The 16169-nt window shown below is 51.2% G+C and overlaps 1 protein-coding gene across 1 annotated transcript in view; it reads right to left on the bottom strand.

The window, feature by feature from the left end:
• Abcc3 (ATP binding cassette subfamily C member 3) overlaps window positions 1–16169 on the bottom strand; it is a 43305-nt gene that overhangs the window by 11299 nt on the left and 15837 nt on the right. The window contains exons 6-25 of the mRNA XM_070028364.1: window positions 16036–16097; window positions 15235–15366; window positions 14021–14212; window positions 11162–11339; window positions 10911–11072; window positions 10371–10463; window positions 8575–8778; window positions 8316–8462; window positions 7931–8018; window positions 7532–7598; window positions 7184–7310; window positions 6927–7103; window positions 6271–6438; window positions 5861–6038; window positions 4265–4367; window positions 3990–4131; window positions 3684–3891; window positions 2935–3245; window positions 1214–1413; window positions 962–1088 (exon numbers count right to left, since the gene is read on the bottom strand). Coding sequence (XP_069884465.1) covers window positions 962–1088; window positions 1214–1413; window positions 2935–3245; window positions 3684–3891; window positions 3990–4131; window positions 4265–4367; window positions 5861–6038; window positions 6271–6438; window positions 6927–7103; window positions 7184–7310; window positions 7532–7598; window positions 7931–8018; window positions 8316–8462; window positions 8575–8778; window positions 10371–10463; window positions 10911–11072; window positions 11162–11339; window positions 14021–14212; window positions 15235–15366; window positions 16036–16097 — 3066 coding nt within the window. The remainder of the gene's footprint in view (window positions 1–961; window positions 1089–1213; window positions 1414–2934; window positions 3246–3683; window positions 3892–3989; window positions 4132–4264; window positions 4368–5860; window positions 6039–6270; window positions 6439–6926; window positions 7104–7183; window positions 7311–7531; window positions 7599–7930; window positions 8019–8315; window positions 8463–8574; window positions 8779–10370; window positions 10464–10910; window positions 11073–11161; window positions 11340–14020; window positions 14213–15234; window positions 15367–16035; window positions 16098–16169) is intronic.

Here is a 16169-nt window from a genome sequence, read left to right as displayed (position 1 = left end):
GGTCCAACCAAACATGACCAAGTTCTGTTTGGCCTTTGGGGCTCAGCATCAAGATCCTTTCTCCAGGCTCACACCTGTAATCCTAGCTACTCAGGAGGCATCTGAGAATTGCAGTTCAAAGCCAGCCAGACAGGAAAGTCTGTGAGACTCTTATCTCCAATTAACTGCCCAAGTGGTAGAGCTATGCCTCAAGTGGTAGAGCAATAATCTTGAGCAAGAAAAAACTCAGGGACAGTGCCCAGGCCCTAAGTTCAAGACCCAGTACCAAAAAAAGAAAAAAAAAAGATCATCTCACCCCCACCCACCCCACAGAGCAGGGAAACTGTGAGATTGTGTGTGTATGTGTGCTGGTACTGGGGCTTGAGCTAGGGGCCTGGGCACTGTCCCTGTGCTCTTCTGCTCAAGGCTGGCACTCTACCGCTTGGAGCCACAGTGTCACTTCCAGTTTTCTGGTGGTTAAATAGAGATAACAATCTCACAGGTTTTCTTGTCTGGGCTGGCTTTGAACCATGATCCTCAGATCTCAGTCTCTTGTGTAGCCAGGATTACAGGCATGAGCCACTAGCGCTTGGCTCCCTTAGCATTTTTTGCTCAAGGTTGGCACTTAACCACTTTAGCTGCAGCTCCATTTTTGGCTTTTTGGTAATTAATTGGAGATCAGAATCTCACAGACTTCCCTGCCGGGGCTAGTTTCAAATCTCAATCTTTAGATCTTAGTCTACTGAGTAACTAGAATTACAGGCCTGGCTTTCTCTGGGCTCTAATCACATTCTGGACCACCCACCACAGCATGCTTGTCATTTCCCAGCTGATGAGTCTCTCCATGCCTGACAGAGAGCAAAACTGGTGGTTTATCTCCATATTGGGTAGAAAGGGCATTTAGGAGATCCATATGACACTTGCTTGTGGTTCCAATCCCAGAAAGCCTGGGAAGAAGAGAGGGTGGGAAGGTCCTCCATACCTCTAGCGCATAGGACACAGACAGGCCCACCAGCCCTGGGTTCAGGCTGCTTCTCCCAATCACTGCAAACAGCGCGGCAAAGAGCACCACACAGTTCCCTACAAACTCCACATGGATGCCCAGCCATCTGCAAGGGGAGGGGGAGACACCAAACATAGAGGAGGAGGAGGGGGGCAGGAGTTGGAAGGGCCAGGACTCAGAAAATTAAAGGGCTCTCTGCTCCTGGGGGAAAAGTGGAAGAAGACGTCTCACCTGTTGGAGGCGATGTAGGGGTAGCAGCTCTTCTGGTTGCTGTCCACCTTGCTATCACTGAGGGCCTTGAAGTCCTGGCTGCGACGGTAGGCTCTGATGACACTGGACCCAGTCACCGTCTCCGAAAAGTGGGAGTAGATGGGTGAGCGGCTGACTGATTCCAGCCGCTTCAGTTGCCGGGATGTGGCCACATAGAAACGCTGACAGGGGATGGGGAAGGGACTCAGCGTCAGGGCCATGGAACCCCCAGCCCAGTCATACCTGTCCTGCCCACCTTTGTTCCCATGGGTCTTCCACTGTCCCCATGGCACCTTGCTGCCTTCCCCTACCTCCCTTTAGAGACTTAAGATCTTGATGTACATTGTATCCTTTCCCTTTGCTCACTCGGCCAGTGTACTTCTTCCACGAAGCCTTCCATGATTCCCTCTTCACGCCTGTTCCACTCCCTTTTAGGCCTGGATCCTAACATTGTTCTTGTTTGGTCTCCAGTGAGATGTCTGGGTCTACCTAGTAGTCCTAGCAATGTGCTTACACTCCAAATGATTTGAAGCTGCTCCCTCTTAGCTCCCTCAAAAGTGTGGCTCTGGGGCTGGGAAGGTGGCTCAGTGGTAGAACGCTTGCCTTGCATGCATGAGGCCCTGGGTTCAATTCCCCAGCACCACATAAGCAAAAAGAAAAAAAGCCAGAAGTGGCAGTGTGGCTCAAGTGGTAGAGCGCTAGCCTTGAGGTGAAGAGCTGAGGGACAGCACCCAGGCCCAGAGTTCAAGCCCCATGACCGGACCCTCCCCCACCCCCCCACTCCCGCCAAAAAAAAAAAAAAAGTGTGGCTCTGCCGCATTTTCCAGCCTCAACATGGGCAGGGCTGCATAGGCAGCACAGACAGGAGGCGCCCTGGCCAGCATGGAGCATAACCCCAGTCACAGTGTCCACACCCAGTGGTTGGGCTTCTAGTCACATGGTAGGCCTCTATTATCAACTGACTTCTTCCCTGAGGAGCAAGTCTGTGACTGCAAAGCCATACAGTGAGCTCTATCTGGTTAGCCACGCATGTGTGCTGAAGCATACAACACATATGCTTACAGAGGTATAGAAGAAGAAAAGGACAATGGGTCCTAAATTGTCAATGTTTCACTAAAAACTAGACATCAGGAAAAGACCTCAGAGCCAGTCATAGATTATGAGTTGTGTATGTGTGTGTGTGTGTTGGTACTGGGGTTTGAATTCAGAGCCTGGATGTTGTCCCTAAGCTTTTTTGCTCAAGGCTGGTGCTCTATTACTTGAGTCATAGCCCACTTCTGGCTATGACTCATGGACTTTTCTGTCTGGGCTGGCTTTTCACCATGATTTCCAGATCTCAGTCTCCTGAGAGGCTAGGATTACAGGCGTGAGCCACCAGAGCTATGAGTTACACATTTTATTCTCATATCAACACTATGAGGCAGGTTCTAAGAATCTAATTTACAGGTAAGTTAAATTTGTTTCCAGGAAGTGCTGTACTATTCCTAAGGCAGCTGAGCTGTAACATAGCTCCCAGGAGTGCTGGGTCCACATAAAAGTCTGGCTGGATGGTACACCCTCCATGTTAGAGCCCTGTCCTCTTCAGCCCCACCCACTCATAACCACACCCACCTCAGCCCCACCCAGGACACATAGCCACGCCCACAAACCTTGTCCACACCTCGGCCCCGCCCATCCAGGTGCATGCTCACCCACTAGAGTACCTGCACAAAGATATAAAATACAACTAGAGGCAGGATGACCACAGAGAACAATGGTGTGCTGGCTATGATGACCACAAGGGTGGAGATGGAACTGTAGAAGGAATTGAGTAGCATGAGGATGGTGGGGGCCAGAGCCTCATCAATGACATGGATGTCCTTAGAGAAGCGATTGAGGATCCGGCCTGATGGAGTTGTATCAAAGAAGGACTGTGGTGAGCGCATCTTGTTGTGCAGCAACGTCTCGTGCAGCAGACGTGCAGCCTGGATGCTACCCACCACCATCGTGAAAGCAGACAGCATCACCAGGATTCCTGTTGGGGGAGACACAAGGCAGCTTGTTACCTGGTGGGAGGGGGGGTTAAGGAGAAGAGTTGTGAGTGTATGTGTGTGTATGTGTGTGGGCACACAGTACTAGGGCTTAAACTCAGGGCTTGGACACTGTCCTTCTGTTTTTTCACTCAGCCCTGCTGCTTTACCACTTGAGCCACACCTCCACTTCCAGCTTTTTGGTTGGAGATAGGAGTCTTTCCTGCCCCAGCTGACTTCAAACTGCAATGCTTAGATCTCAGCCTCCTGAGCAGCAAGGATTACCATTGGGAGCCACTAGCGCCTGGCTGAGAGCAGATTCTGAGACATGGAATGGCCCCGTGGGTTAAGGAGGCTCTGATGTAGAGGTGGGGTTTAAGGGAACCTGAGAAACAGAGGAAAAGGGATAGAAGATGCCTTTCCAGGCACCTCCATGGGTTCACCTTGCAGAATTCCCAAGGCAGCATAGACTCCAAGCCGCTGGGAGGTATTATTCTGTTTCTCGTCCATTGTAGCTTCATTGGCCCAGTTGCTAAGCCATATGTTGGCTCCAATGGAAGCTGCACTTTGGCCTGCGTACAGGAGACAGATAGCCACAGTGGTCCAGAGCCCCACAGCCTTGGCATAATCCAAGAATACATTCAGCTTCACCTGTAATGAAAAACCACGGCAGTTGGAGACAGAGGACATCAGGAGCCCTATGCTGCTGGGATCCTACCATCAGCTCCAGCCCTGTCCACCCTACTCACAGTGCCAGTCTCTGCCTTCTCCTCCTGGATTAGCACCCCAGTTTCTTTTGTCACTTCTGCCACCTCCTCTGATTGACTCAAGTGTCTCCTGAGTGCAGGCCGGCCCAGACCTTCCCCTTCTGAAGACAAGGCACTCGTCTGTCTGTGGAAGCAGTTGATCAGAGCCAGGCAGGAGGCCTCTGACAGCTCCAGGTCAGAGGCCCAGGATATGAGTGTCAGGGAGCATGCCCACCTGCACCCTACCTGCTGGGCCTTGGGAGCCCTTGGGAGCTCACCTCATTAATTGCCTCTGGATATCATATACACTGTTATCTGTCATGACTGTGCTGGTGCTGAATGTGTCGTCCATCAGCAGCATCCCATCTGCTCCTTCCAAGGCTGCAACAGGGATGGCATGGGGTGAGGAAAGGCATAGAGGTTGGCTGCTTCCTCTTCAGCCCTCGCGTCCCCCAACCTCCACTTCAGTGAGGAAGCATTAGACAGAATGACAGGACTTCAAAGGACAACTGGAAAGATATGGGTTAGATGACATGAAGAACTTCCTTCCAAGACTAAGATAATCTGGGAACTTGGGCTCTGACTGAGCCTAGATCCTGTCTTCTGGATGCATGACCTCAGGTATGTTGGAAGGGCTAGAAGTGCAGCTCAAATTGTAGAGGGGTGGCCTTGATCAAACTCAAGGCCCCTGAGATCAATCCCAGCACTATAAAAAAAATCAATCCAAACAATACAAAACAAAACCTCTGGAAAATATCAAGGAAAGAAGCTAAGTGCCGGTGGCTCACACCTGTAATCCTAACTACCCAGGAGGCTGAGATCTGAGGATTAAGGTTTGGAGCCAGCCTGGGTAGAGAAGCTCATGAGACTCTCATCTCCAATTAAGCACCACTTCTGTAAAAAATCCAGCAGTAGAACTGTGGCTCAAGTGGTACAGCACTAGCCTTGAGCAATAAAGCTCAGGGACAGCACCTGGTCTGAGTTCAAGCCCCATGACTGGCACAAAAGAAAGAGAAAGAGTAAGAAAGAGAGAGGAGAGAGAGAGAAAGAGAAAAGAAAACCTTATAAAGACTTTAGACAGGCATGAAAAATGGGTCACTCACGGCATCGCTATGAGGATAGAGGGAAAAATGTGTCAGTTTGGCAAGGAGCATAGACTGCACTTGACCGATGTTTAAGGCAGATGGCTACATATACAGAAATAGGGGTGCTGGGTCATCTGTCTGTTATTGGATCAAGCCTGTAATCCTAGCTACTCAAGAGATTGAAATCTGAGGATTGCTCTTTGAAGCCACTCTGGGCGGCAAAAGCCTCAAGACTCGTATCTCCAATTAACCAGCAAAAAGCCAGAAGTGGAGCTGTGGCTCAAGTGGTGGAGTGCTGCCTTGAACAAAAAAGCTAAGCAAGAGCTCAAGATCCTGAGTTCAAGCTCCAGTACCAGCACAACAAAGAAGAGGAGGAGGAGAAGGAGGAGGAAGAGGAAGAAGAAGGAAGAAGAGGCAGGAAAGTCCTGGGAGTCAAGCCAGATTGTGGAGTTTTGGAGGTCAGACTGTGCAACAAGTTGGGAAGCAGGACAGTCTGGGATGCCCGAGACTTTGGTTGGCTTGCTGGTACCTCTCAGTATCTGACACCGTGCCCGGACATAGTCATTGTTCAATAAGTCTTGGTTGGTAGGTAAATGATTTGGCCAAGTACTTGTACACTTGCTAAAGAATTCCCCTAGAAAACACCTTTGCCACATACTCTGGGCCTGAGTCCAGAGTATCTGTGCAAAGGTGCACAGATGGGAAGACTATGACTGATATTCTGGGGGCTGAAGTTGGGAGGGTATGGGAATTGGGAGGACCAGGGGTGGTGGGTCCCAATGTTGCTACCTTCCAGGGACTTCTGATCCTCATCTGGCACATAGTTGTGGAGAAAGTTGGCAAAGGAGCCATCATGCTGCAGTAGGGCTGAGTAGTGTCCCATCTCAGACACCTTTCCGTCAGCTAGTACTATGATGACGTCTGTCTGGGGCAGAAAGCTGATGCCATGCGTTACCAGCACCCGAGTCTGCAGAGAAGGCACCAGGTTCTCAGACCCACCAACCTTGGCACACACCCAAATAGACACCATGAGGAGTGAGCATGAGGCACTGTGCCAGGAACACTTATGCCATGCACATCCTGCTCAAGACCTCGGGGGTACAGTGCTCCCCGTGGGTGTCCCCTGGACCTAACCCCTGCTTCTCAGGCCTCTACACGTCCTGGGCTCACCCAACCTCCTCAGCCTCTCATGGCCTCACCTTGCCTGCCAGCACACCCTGTGGCCCAATCACTTGATCAAAGATATGTTTGGCCACATGAGAGTCCACAGCTGATAGTGGGTCATCCAGGAGAAAAACATCAGCGTCACTATAAACAGCTCGGGCCAGACTGACCCTCTGCCGCTGGCCTCCAGACAAGTTAATACCCTGGAAGGAGGAAGCATTAGGGAAGTGGGTACTTGGTGGAAGGGATCAGATTCCTGTTTTGGAGACAGGTTCTCACTCCCTGCCTGGGCATGTGCCTGGAAACATCTGCCTATGTTAGGCTTCCTAGTGGCTCAATAACATGCATGAACTACCATATCCAGTTCTTTGACCTTTGAGCTGAACGTTCCTGAGCTTTTTCTGAACTTTCTTGCCCTGGCTAGTCTTGAACCTTGATCCCAAACAATCCCAGCTTTCAAAGTAGCTAGGATTGCAGGTATGAAGCCTGGAGGCTTCAGAACATTTTATGGCTCCTACTCTTTATGAGTTGGCTTCCCTCAGAAATGATCTATTTCCCCTGGTACAGAGCTGGGCATGATACTACATGTGTGTGTTGAGAGAAGGGATGAGTGAAGGAGTGTATGGATCTGGGCTGGGCTGAGTTGGGCAGCTTACACATACTGGTCCGAGACATGGAAAGAGACATGTACCTTCTCTCCAATCTCTGTCTGGTCCCCACCAGGTAGCATCTCCAGATCAGCTAGCAGGGCACATGTCTCCAATGCCCGTTGGTAGCGTTTAGGATCCATGGCTCGGCCAAACAGCACATTTTCCTGAAGTGTGCAATTCTGGATCCATGCCTGCTGGGGCACGTAGGCTACGGAGCCCTGGCCAAGGAAGTTTGCCTCAGACTTTGCCCCAGGCTGTCAAGCCTTATGCCCTTCTCAGAAGCCCTTATGTCTCTCACCTTCACACACACCATGCCTTCCAGCTTTTCCATCTCTCCCAGCAGGGCAGACACCAAGGAGGACTTCCCACAGCCCACAGGCCCCACCACAGCCACTAGTGCCCCTTTCAGGACCTGCATGTCTAGACTGAAAGCAAGAGGCCCCAGTCAGGGTCAGGGATCATGTTTGGTCCCCAGCCCTCCTCCCATCCAGAGCTTAACCCTCTTCCCATCCAGAAACCACCCAGGCAAATGGAGGCTCTTCTTGTGCTTCCCGTCAAAGAAAGGGAAGAGAAAGGAGGCTGCTGCCATTGCTCTGATCTTCCTTCCACTCTGGGCAGCTGAGTAGAGAATAGGGGAAACTGGTACCTGTGCAGGGTGGGGGGCAGGTCCTGTGCCCAGGTGAAGGTGCCCCTGTGTATGGTAATGGCATAGCCTAGGAGGACAAAGGTGTTGAGGGTCAGGGAGCCCAAAGGGTGGAGAAACAAGCAGGGGAGTCTGAGGGAAAAAGGGCAGAGGAGGAGGGTGAGGGAAGGGGGTCCCCTGGAGGAAGGCCAGGAGGGAAAGTTATGAGGAGCCCTGGCCAGGGGGGCAGAGGGGAGGGGAAGAGAGAAGAGGATGCAGAAGAGGGAGAAAGGAAGGGTCATGGAACTGAAAAAGACACCAAAGAAGAAAAGGAGTTCCCCCCAAAAAAACTAGAAAGTGTGGAAAAGGAATATTCTAGAGTAAGGGCAGGGCCAGGTCAGAGCTGGTAGAAGCGGGCTGGACCTGGGGAGATGTTCTTTCTCTCCACACACTGTGGGTCAAGTTCATCTTGGTTCAGGAAATTCTGGATCCGTTTCAGAGACACGCTGGTCTGCAAAGGGCATGCATCCAAGAGGCCGTTTCTCAGCTCCCGCCCCTCCTATCCTTCACCTCCAACTACCTGGGCTAGCCAGGGCCATTTGCTAGTGCTAGGTTCCCTCCCAACCATGTCTTTCATGGTTCCCACTGCCCAAAGATCACATCTAGGTTGGTCAGAGGAAGCTGCGACCACACTCAGATACCATTTGATCAGTGGCCCTCCCTGACTTCAGGCTCTTCTCTGATTATTGATCCTTGATTGACCTCAACCTGACTCCAGAGGAGTCTAGCTCTGCCCGGGCATAATTACCTGAGTCAGGTTGCTGATTAACAGGGGCAAATAATTGAGAGGGGCCTTTAAGATGTTGAACAAGGACACAGACACAAAGGCCTTCTCAGCATCCAGCACGTTGTTTGGGTCCACACACACGTACATCCCGAGGGTGATCAGGGTCACCTGCGCAGCATGGAGGTAGATATCAATGTGGAGTCTGCTGGGCCCAAGCCACACAGGGATCCTGGGCTGATGAATCAGGAGGCCAGAACCTAGTACCAGTGGAAAGCCTCACCAGGAAGGGGGTGCAGACAAAGATGAAAGTATTTATGGCCTGCAGGTAGGCAGTCTTGCCCAGCACCTGGAGTTCGCTTTGCCTGATGCCTTCCACCAGCTCCAAGAAGCTGGGTTCCCAGGCATACAGCTTCAGCACCTTGATGCCACCCAGGATCTCGCTCATCACCTTGATTCGAGAGTCCTTGAGCTTCATTTGCTCCACCTGTGCCATGGGAAGTCAAGGGAGAGAAGGGGAGAGAGAGAGAGAGAGAAGGGGAGACCTGCTCCCCTCTTCAGACTCCCAACCTAGGAGGCTCACCCCTCCATACAACCTCATCCACTATAGACAGTCCACACCATTCTGTGTTTTCCTACCTCTCTATCTGGCCTGGAATGCCAGCCCCTACCCATGTCCTCAGCCTGAGACATCCAGCTCCATCTTCTGCACTACAGTCATTGGTCTTCCAATTGCCTGCATCCTGTAAGTTGCTGCCCGGCACCAGTGGCTCTCACCTATAATCCTAACTACTCAGGACACAGATCTGAAGATCCCTGTTCAAGGCCAACCTTGGGCAGAAAAGTCTATGAGACTCTGGTCTCCAACTAACCAGCAAAAAGCCAGAAGTAGAGGCCTGGCTCAAGTAGTAGAACCTCAGCCTTGAATGAAAAAGCCAACTAAGAGCATGAGACCCTGAGTTCAAACTCTAGTATGGCCATAAAAATGAATAAATAAAAACTAAAGCAAATTACCCTCTCCTTTCATCCCTATCACCATCCTTCTGTAATGCCCCCATCCCCCATTAGACCACGAATTTCCTAAGGGTGCGAATTGTTTATTTAGCTGTTCCAACCCTAATCCAAGGTCTGGCATACCAAATTAATTTATCCATTCAACCCTTACTATGTGCCAGGCTATGTGGCAGATGGAGAATACTGGTAAGCAATGCAGACAAGGTCCTAACTATCTATTATACAATCAGCAATGTGATGGCAAAAAGCAGATAAGAAGAAGCAATTATCCAAGTAAATGCTTAACTATAAACCAGTGTGTATATTCTAAAGGGAACTAACAGGTTTCTGTGGGAGGACAGGGGCAGGGGAACTAACTTAGCCTGTGTAACCAGGGTGGGTTTCTGGAGGAAGTGATGTTTATGCTGAGCAGGGCAGGGAGGCAAGGGGGGGTGAAAAGTGTCTCAGGCAGAGGAACTATGTGAAAAGTGTCCCAGCCCAGAGTTAGTACTTAGAAGATAAACAGGAAGATTAGCCTGGCTGAGATTTAGCCATACCACAGAAACAAGAGAGAACCTGGTGAGGTGTCTTCAGGGATCTTTTCTTTTATGTGCAATAGGAAGCTTTTGAGGACTTCAGCAAATGTAAAAAAGTGGTCATTTAGTCCATTAGGCTAGCTAAGCTTAGCTCAGCACAGGAGGAAAGTTCTTTTGCCTTTTCTTTCTGAGACAAGATCTAATGATGTAGTCCAGATTGGCCTTGAACCTGATGTCCTGCCGCAGCCTGGGATTACAGGTGTGCAGGTATACATCACCATGCCTGATTGAAAAAGTTCTTGTTAGTTAAAGTTCAGGTCTAACTGCCTGACTCTGGACTGCTGTAATCTCTCTAGGCTTTGGTGCCTCAGGTACAGAATGTGAATGTCACTAAACCCGCCTCAAGGTGGTAAGGGCAGAAAGAGCTAAGGTTTGTGCAAGTGATCTGTGGCTATTCACACTCAGTAAAAGGGAGTCAAGAAGTCCTGGGGTTGTGAGCACCCATTCCTGGCCCCCTGCCCCGGTGCTCTAGGAAAGAGTATGCACCCACCTGCAAGGCCCTCATCTTCACCGCCACAGCTGAATTGAATGGAATCAGCAAGACCATGAGAGCCACTCCTGCCAGGACAGAGGGACCCAGGATCTGAGGAGGCATGGGGTGAGAGAGAAGTCATAAGATAGACAGACAGATCACCAAGGTCTACAGAGTCTTGCTGACCTGAGATGTGATGGACAGGTGGCAAAAGATAGTGAGCCAAACAGACAGACAAGCCAGAATAGCCACGATATGGGCAGAAGCAGCCAGCTATCATAGTTACAACAGATGGGCAAATGTCAGACATAGAAGGCTGTCTAGACGCCCAGGAAGGACAATGTAAACAGACAATGACAGACAGAGCCATGGCCACCCTGCCTCCAAGTCTCCCTCACCCTGGTTCCTAGGGGATAGAGCTCAGCACAGAGTGGGGAAATCTCAGCCGTGAACACCAGCAGCCCCAAAGCCCCACGGTGCCTAGAAAAGCTCTCCTGTGCATTGCACAGTCTCTTTGCCAGCTCAGACCAGAGGAAGGGGTCAGGATTCAGGAGTCACCTGCCAGAGGAAGTAGATGGCTAGGATGATCTGCAGGGGTGCTGACCATATCAGGTGGAGGAAGGGGAATAGGTCCATGAAACGCTGGGCGTCCACTGACATGAGGTTGACCATTTCTCCCACTGTAGACTTACGTCTGACTGAACTGGTGATGACCAGTGCCTGTGGGAAGACAGAAGGGGATGGACTGCTCCTGACCCTCTCCTAAGCTTCCCAGACTCAGCTTCTCCCTATATTCGGCTCCAGCTGACCTTCCTGTAGATGATGCCTATGATCGCTGTGCGTAATCTCAAGGCAGTCACAAAGATGCAGTGGTAATACTGGTGTAGGATCAGCGTCTGCATCATGGAACTCATGAACATCAGCCCAGCCAGCAGGAAGCCCCACCAGGTGGGGGCCTCAGTATTAGAGATGAACCTGATCAATATGCTGACGGGGAGAAACAAAGCATGAGGGAAGGTGCTCGCTATCCCAGGCTGCTCTTTTTGCAGGTATGCTCTGCTTACCCCACCCGGGCCCCTGCCTCTGAAATCTCTCAGGTGGATGATGGTGCTACACAGCCACACTTGGGCCAGGCTGTCAACTCAGTGCTGATCACCATCTCGCTGGGAGCCAGTGGCTCACACCTGTAATCCTCACTCAGGAGGCTGAGATCTGAAGATCACAGTTTGAAGCCAGGGAGGGCGGTAAAGCTGTGAGACTCTTATCTCCAATTAACTACCAAAAAAAGCCATAAGTAGAACTGTTGCACAGAAGCTTAGGGACAGCCCCCAAGACCCTGAGTTCAAGTCCTGGACTTGCATGTGTGCATGTGCATGTACACACACACACACACACACACACACACACACACACACACACACACACACACACACACACACACACACACACACACACACAGAGGAGGCAGAGATCTAAGTGCTGCATTTACAGGTAAGCAACACCAAGGGCTGCTAGCATCTACCAGAAGTTAAGAGAGGCACAAGGCAGTGCCAGAGACAGATTCTCTGGGAAAAACCAACCCTGTCAGCATCTTGGTCTTTGGGCTCTGATTTCCATAACTAAGGGAATAAAATTCTGGCATTTCAAGTTACTCACATTGTAATTTGTTAGGGAACTCTGCAAATAGTCTCTCTCTCTCTTTATCTAGACTTTCATGTCCCTGTCTGCCTTGCAGTCCTCACTGCTCCTAGACCCTTCCTTTCTGTCCCAGCCTCCATTCTTGCCAAGCTTATTCTGCAACTTTACATTGCTTCTGATGGGTTTAGTTCGCTGACTTCTTATTTTCTTCCTTGCTTCATTCGCTCTCTGTTTTAGTAGCACTGGGGTTTGAACCCAGATCTTTACCACTTGCTAGACAGGCACTTGAACACTGAGCCATGCCAGGATCTTACTCTGTAGCCTAGGCTCCCTCAGACTCATGGAGGTAATCAGGAGGATGCTGCCTCTGGGATTTCTAAGTCTGTACCACTATGTCTAGCTTAATCCTCTCCTCTCCTCTGTGTTTTCCCTGCCTCTTCTCCCCTCTCCTTTTCCCTCCTCTCCTTTTTGCTTCTTTCCTTTCCCTCTCTCCCCTCCTCTCCTCTCTTCCTTCCTTGTTTCTTTTTCACAGTGCTGAGGATCAGACCCAGAGCCTTACCCACCTGCTAGGCAAGTACTCTACTACTGAGCCTCATCCCAGGCCTTCAGCAACTGGAGACTGGTCCTTCCTCAGGACACCTTCTCTATACTCTGCACTGTGTTCAAGGTTTTGTCTTCAGCTCTGGCAAGTAAGGGAGAGTCCATCCAGTGCCTACCCCTTACCTACCAGAACTCCTAGAGCTCTGCTAGGGTCCTCTGACCAATCCCTCATTGTTCAGGATAGCTGAATCCCAAATGTAGGACCCTGGGCTTCCACTTGATAGAAATCCGAGAGTCCACGAGTGCCTCTGGACAACATGGCCAGCATTTGGCTCACCACTTTGCTCAGCTGCTCTTCCCTTTGAACTCATCATTCAATGAAAAGTCCATTGTCCTTCAGTTACCTAGGCCAGAACCATGCTGCCCTGACTCCTTTTTTTTTCCTGGGACACACCCAACTCCAGATGAACTGCTGAATTGTTCTCTCTATTCCTGGCCTGTGTTCACATCTAACCTGGCTGGCTCACTTCCACCTGGTCTCCCTGCCCTACATCTTCTACCCTGCTGGCAGTGCTACCGTTCTGAAATGCAAACCAGATGCCCCTCCCTGGCTTCCAGTCCTTCAAAGCCAGCCTTAGCTGCCCTTCCCCTTATCTCCTACCCCTCCCTTTGGTGCCCTTTCCCTCTTCAGGTCCTGAGTCATGCTGGGACCTCACCTTCCTCTCCTCCCTCACGTCATTTGTCTCTCTGAGCTGGCAAGTGTCTCTATTTCCCAGGCCAGCTTCCTGGCCCTGCCACAGGGTTTTCCACGCACCTGGTACACCTTCAATTTGAATTGAATTCCTGGTGGTTTCTCCCCCAGGATCTCAAGGCCATATCTTATGATCTCAGCATCCTTTTCCTCTATCACTATTCTGGATCCCTAGGGGGGCTCCAGGTGTGTTTGCTGAACTAATGAAGTACACATGGACCAGCAAGCACTTGGAGGCTCGACTGCTGGGCAACTCTCCATGCCCCCTATCATTTGAGAGCACCTTCAGTCCAAACCACCCAAACCTCTGGTGTGACAGAGACTGATGGTGGGAGGATGTACCATAGCTGGAATTCAGAGCCCTGGACTCAGATGTGATTCGTTTTGTCATTTGTGCCTTTGACTGACTTGCTTTACCCCTCTGTATATCTGCTTTCTTAGCTATAAAGTGGGGGTCAGGGCACCTCCCTAAAAAACACTTTAGGAAAATGCCTGAAAAAGTTTGAAGAGAAGTTGATGGGTAACAAATCCACCATAGTGCCTGGGGCACAGAATGCACCCAATAATGAATGGGAAAACTGAGGTACAGAGGCAATGCCCACTTGCCAAGGGCCACACAGAAAGTAAAGATGGCCTCTTCAGTTCAGGGCCTGGGATTCTTTTCACTTGATATTGATCCTTTCCCAGACTTAACCCTCTGCCCAAGGAGGGGCTGCAGTTAGAGGGAATGTGATGAGACCTGAGCAGCTGTGGATTGACAAAGTTGAGCAGGTCCTGGATCAGCTTGAAGCAGCCGCTAATGATGAGGCTAGAGGTGAAGGCAGTCAGCAGGGCTCGCAGGAAGGAGGGTTCTCGTGATTTGGGGGGGCTCCCTAGCAGTGCTTCATCCTCAAGGGGGCCTTTCTTCCCAAATGTCGCTGAGGCTTTGGGTCTGGTTGGGGGAGAAAGAGACAGTGGGTGGGAATGGTATCTGGGCCACAAAGGCCATGGAGCAGGCCAACCTGGACAAGATGGGGAGAGGAGATGTTTCCTTGGCCAGCCCCCAGCAAGATGCTGAGATGGAAAGGGAGATTCTGTCTAGTATCTGGGCAGCTGAGTGTTGAGTGAGTAGAGGTAGCATTAGGGGGACAGAGAGGGAGTACATCAGGCAGCTGGGGGGAGGGTCCCGAAAGCCTCCCAGCGCTCCAAGTTGTGTAAGCCCAGATACTGCTAACCAAGCCAAGTCATGCTTCCTCTAATGGCTAGTGGCTGTCAGGGACTTCAGACTGAACATGGACTTCCCCAATCCCAGGTTATGGGTAGGAGAGAAAAAGAATCAGTCCTGGAAGCAGAAATGGAAGAGGATGGAGGGCTCTAGGCCCCAGATCTCTTTGCTGGGAAGTTGGCTGGGCATGGATCCTTGATGAGAGGCTACCAGTGACGAGGCCCCTCTGCTGAATGGTCCTCTCTCCCAGGCCCTGCATCCAGACGTGAGCAGAACTTAGAGGGCCTGGCCCTTGGAATCTACCCTTTAAAGTCAAGCAGGGTGGAGTGAAGGTAAGAGCAGGACTTCTAGGCCAGGAAGTTGGGTTCTGACTCTGCCACCACCAATGGGGAGACCCTAAGCATGTTGTTAAACCTCTGTGCCTCAATGTCCCCCTCTCCATAATGGGATACTAAGAACAGACACTATAAAACTGTTGAGAGATGGAAGGAGATGATCTACATGCTAAGGGCATTACCTAGGAGAGAAGACATACTAGCCATCCTCCTCTCTCTGTGGAGCTGAGTAGACAGGGCCTACCCAGCCCCACCCTTCTACTCCAGGCTTCCAGAACAGCCCCAGTCTTGCTCTTCTCCCCACCCCCACATACAATAATCCCAGCTTTACCAGGGACACCAAAGAAGCCCTGGGACATGAGAAGGAGCAGGACTGCTAGAGAGCAGGGACAAGGGGTGGTGGGGGGAACTCACCCCGTTACTTGCTTCTTTTGTTTCTGCCATGCTTCTAGCAGCCGCTGTACCACTATCTGGGAGCTGTCATCACTGTTCAGGGACCAGAGGTCCTGCTCTTCCAGGGGCTGTCGGTAGCCCAGGATGGCTAGCCTGGGTAGGTGGCCACACGCAAGGTCAGAGTTTAGCAGCCTGGAGCTGGAACCAGCTTCTCCAGAAACAGGGGGTAGGGGTGGGGTTTCTCTCAGTCACAGTCATTCTCACCGTGAACAAGCAGCAGGCCATTACAAGTCCTACCTCTCCTCTCCCCACCCCCTCCTCAGATGCCCCATAGCAGGTGCAGATAAACAAGGCTCAGGTGCTGAAATCCACCAGGGAAGAGGCAGGGGCACATTCAGTGCAGCCTCAGGTGCTGCCCCGAAGACACGTGTTTAATGAGTTGTCACTCAGGTCACAGATACAATTATCCCTGCTCAAGCCATTCTGAGGAGCAGCCAAGGAGATGACAAGCTGCAGGCTTATCCCAGACGGAAGAACTCAGAACTAATTATGGTCTCCTTCCAGCCCCTTGGGCCTGTCCCCACGGCCTGACAGATGCAAGGTTGGCCTGAAGCCTGGAAGCTGGGCTGGGCCAGGCCCCTTGCCTCTATTGCCCCAGCCCAAACAGCCATGTGTACCTACCCTGCCCTGTTGCTTGCCCACTGGGACAGGGGTACCAGGGAGCAGCCAGCCAAGTTACCTCCTGGCTTGCCTCCCTTCCTTCCTCCTTCCCTCTCCTCTCTTCTCTTCTCTTTCCCCAGCCTAGAGGAAAAGCCAACTCACTTTGTAAACCACCAGAAAAACAGGCGGGAGAGGAAACCAGCACTGGCCTCTGGACAGGGGTTCTAGGAGGTAAGAGGACAGGAAAGAGGAATCAGGATGGTTACCCACCTCTCAAAGCTCATTCACCACAGGAA

This window comes from Dipodomys merriami, unplaced genomic scaffold (genome assembly GCF_024711535.1).
Source record: "Dipodomys merriami isolate MVZ:Mamm:240054 unplaced genomic scaffold, mDipMer1.0.p SCAF_19, whole genome shotgun sequence".
NCBI lineage: Eukaryota > Metazoa > Chordata > Mammalia > Rodentia > Heteromyidae > Dipodomys > Dipodomys merriami.
Note: the sequence above shows the minus strand (reverse complement) of the source record. Positions and strands in the feature narration are given on the sequence as shown.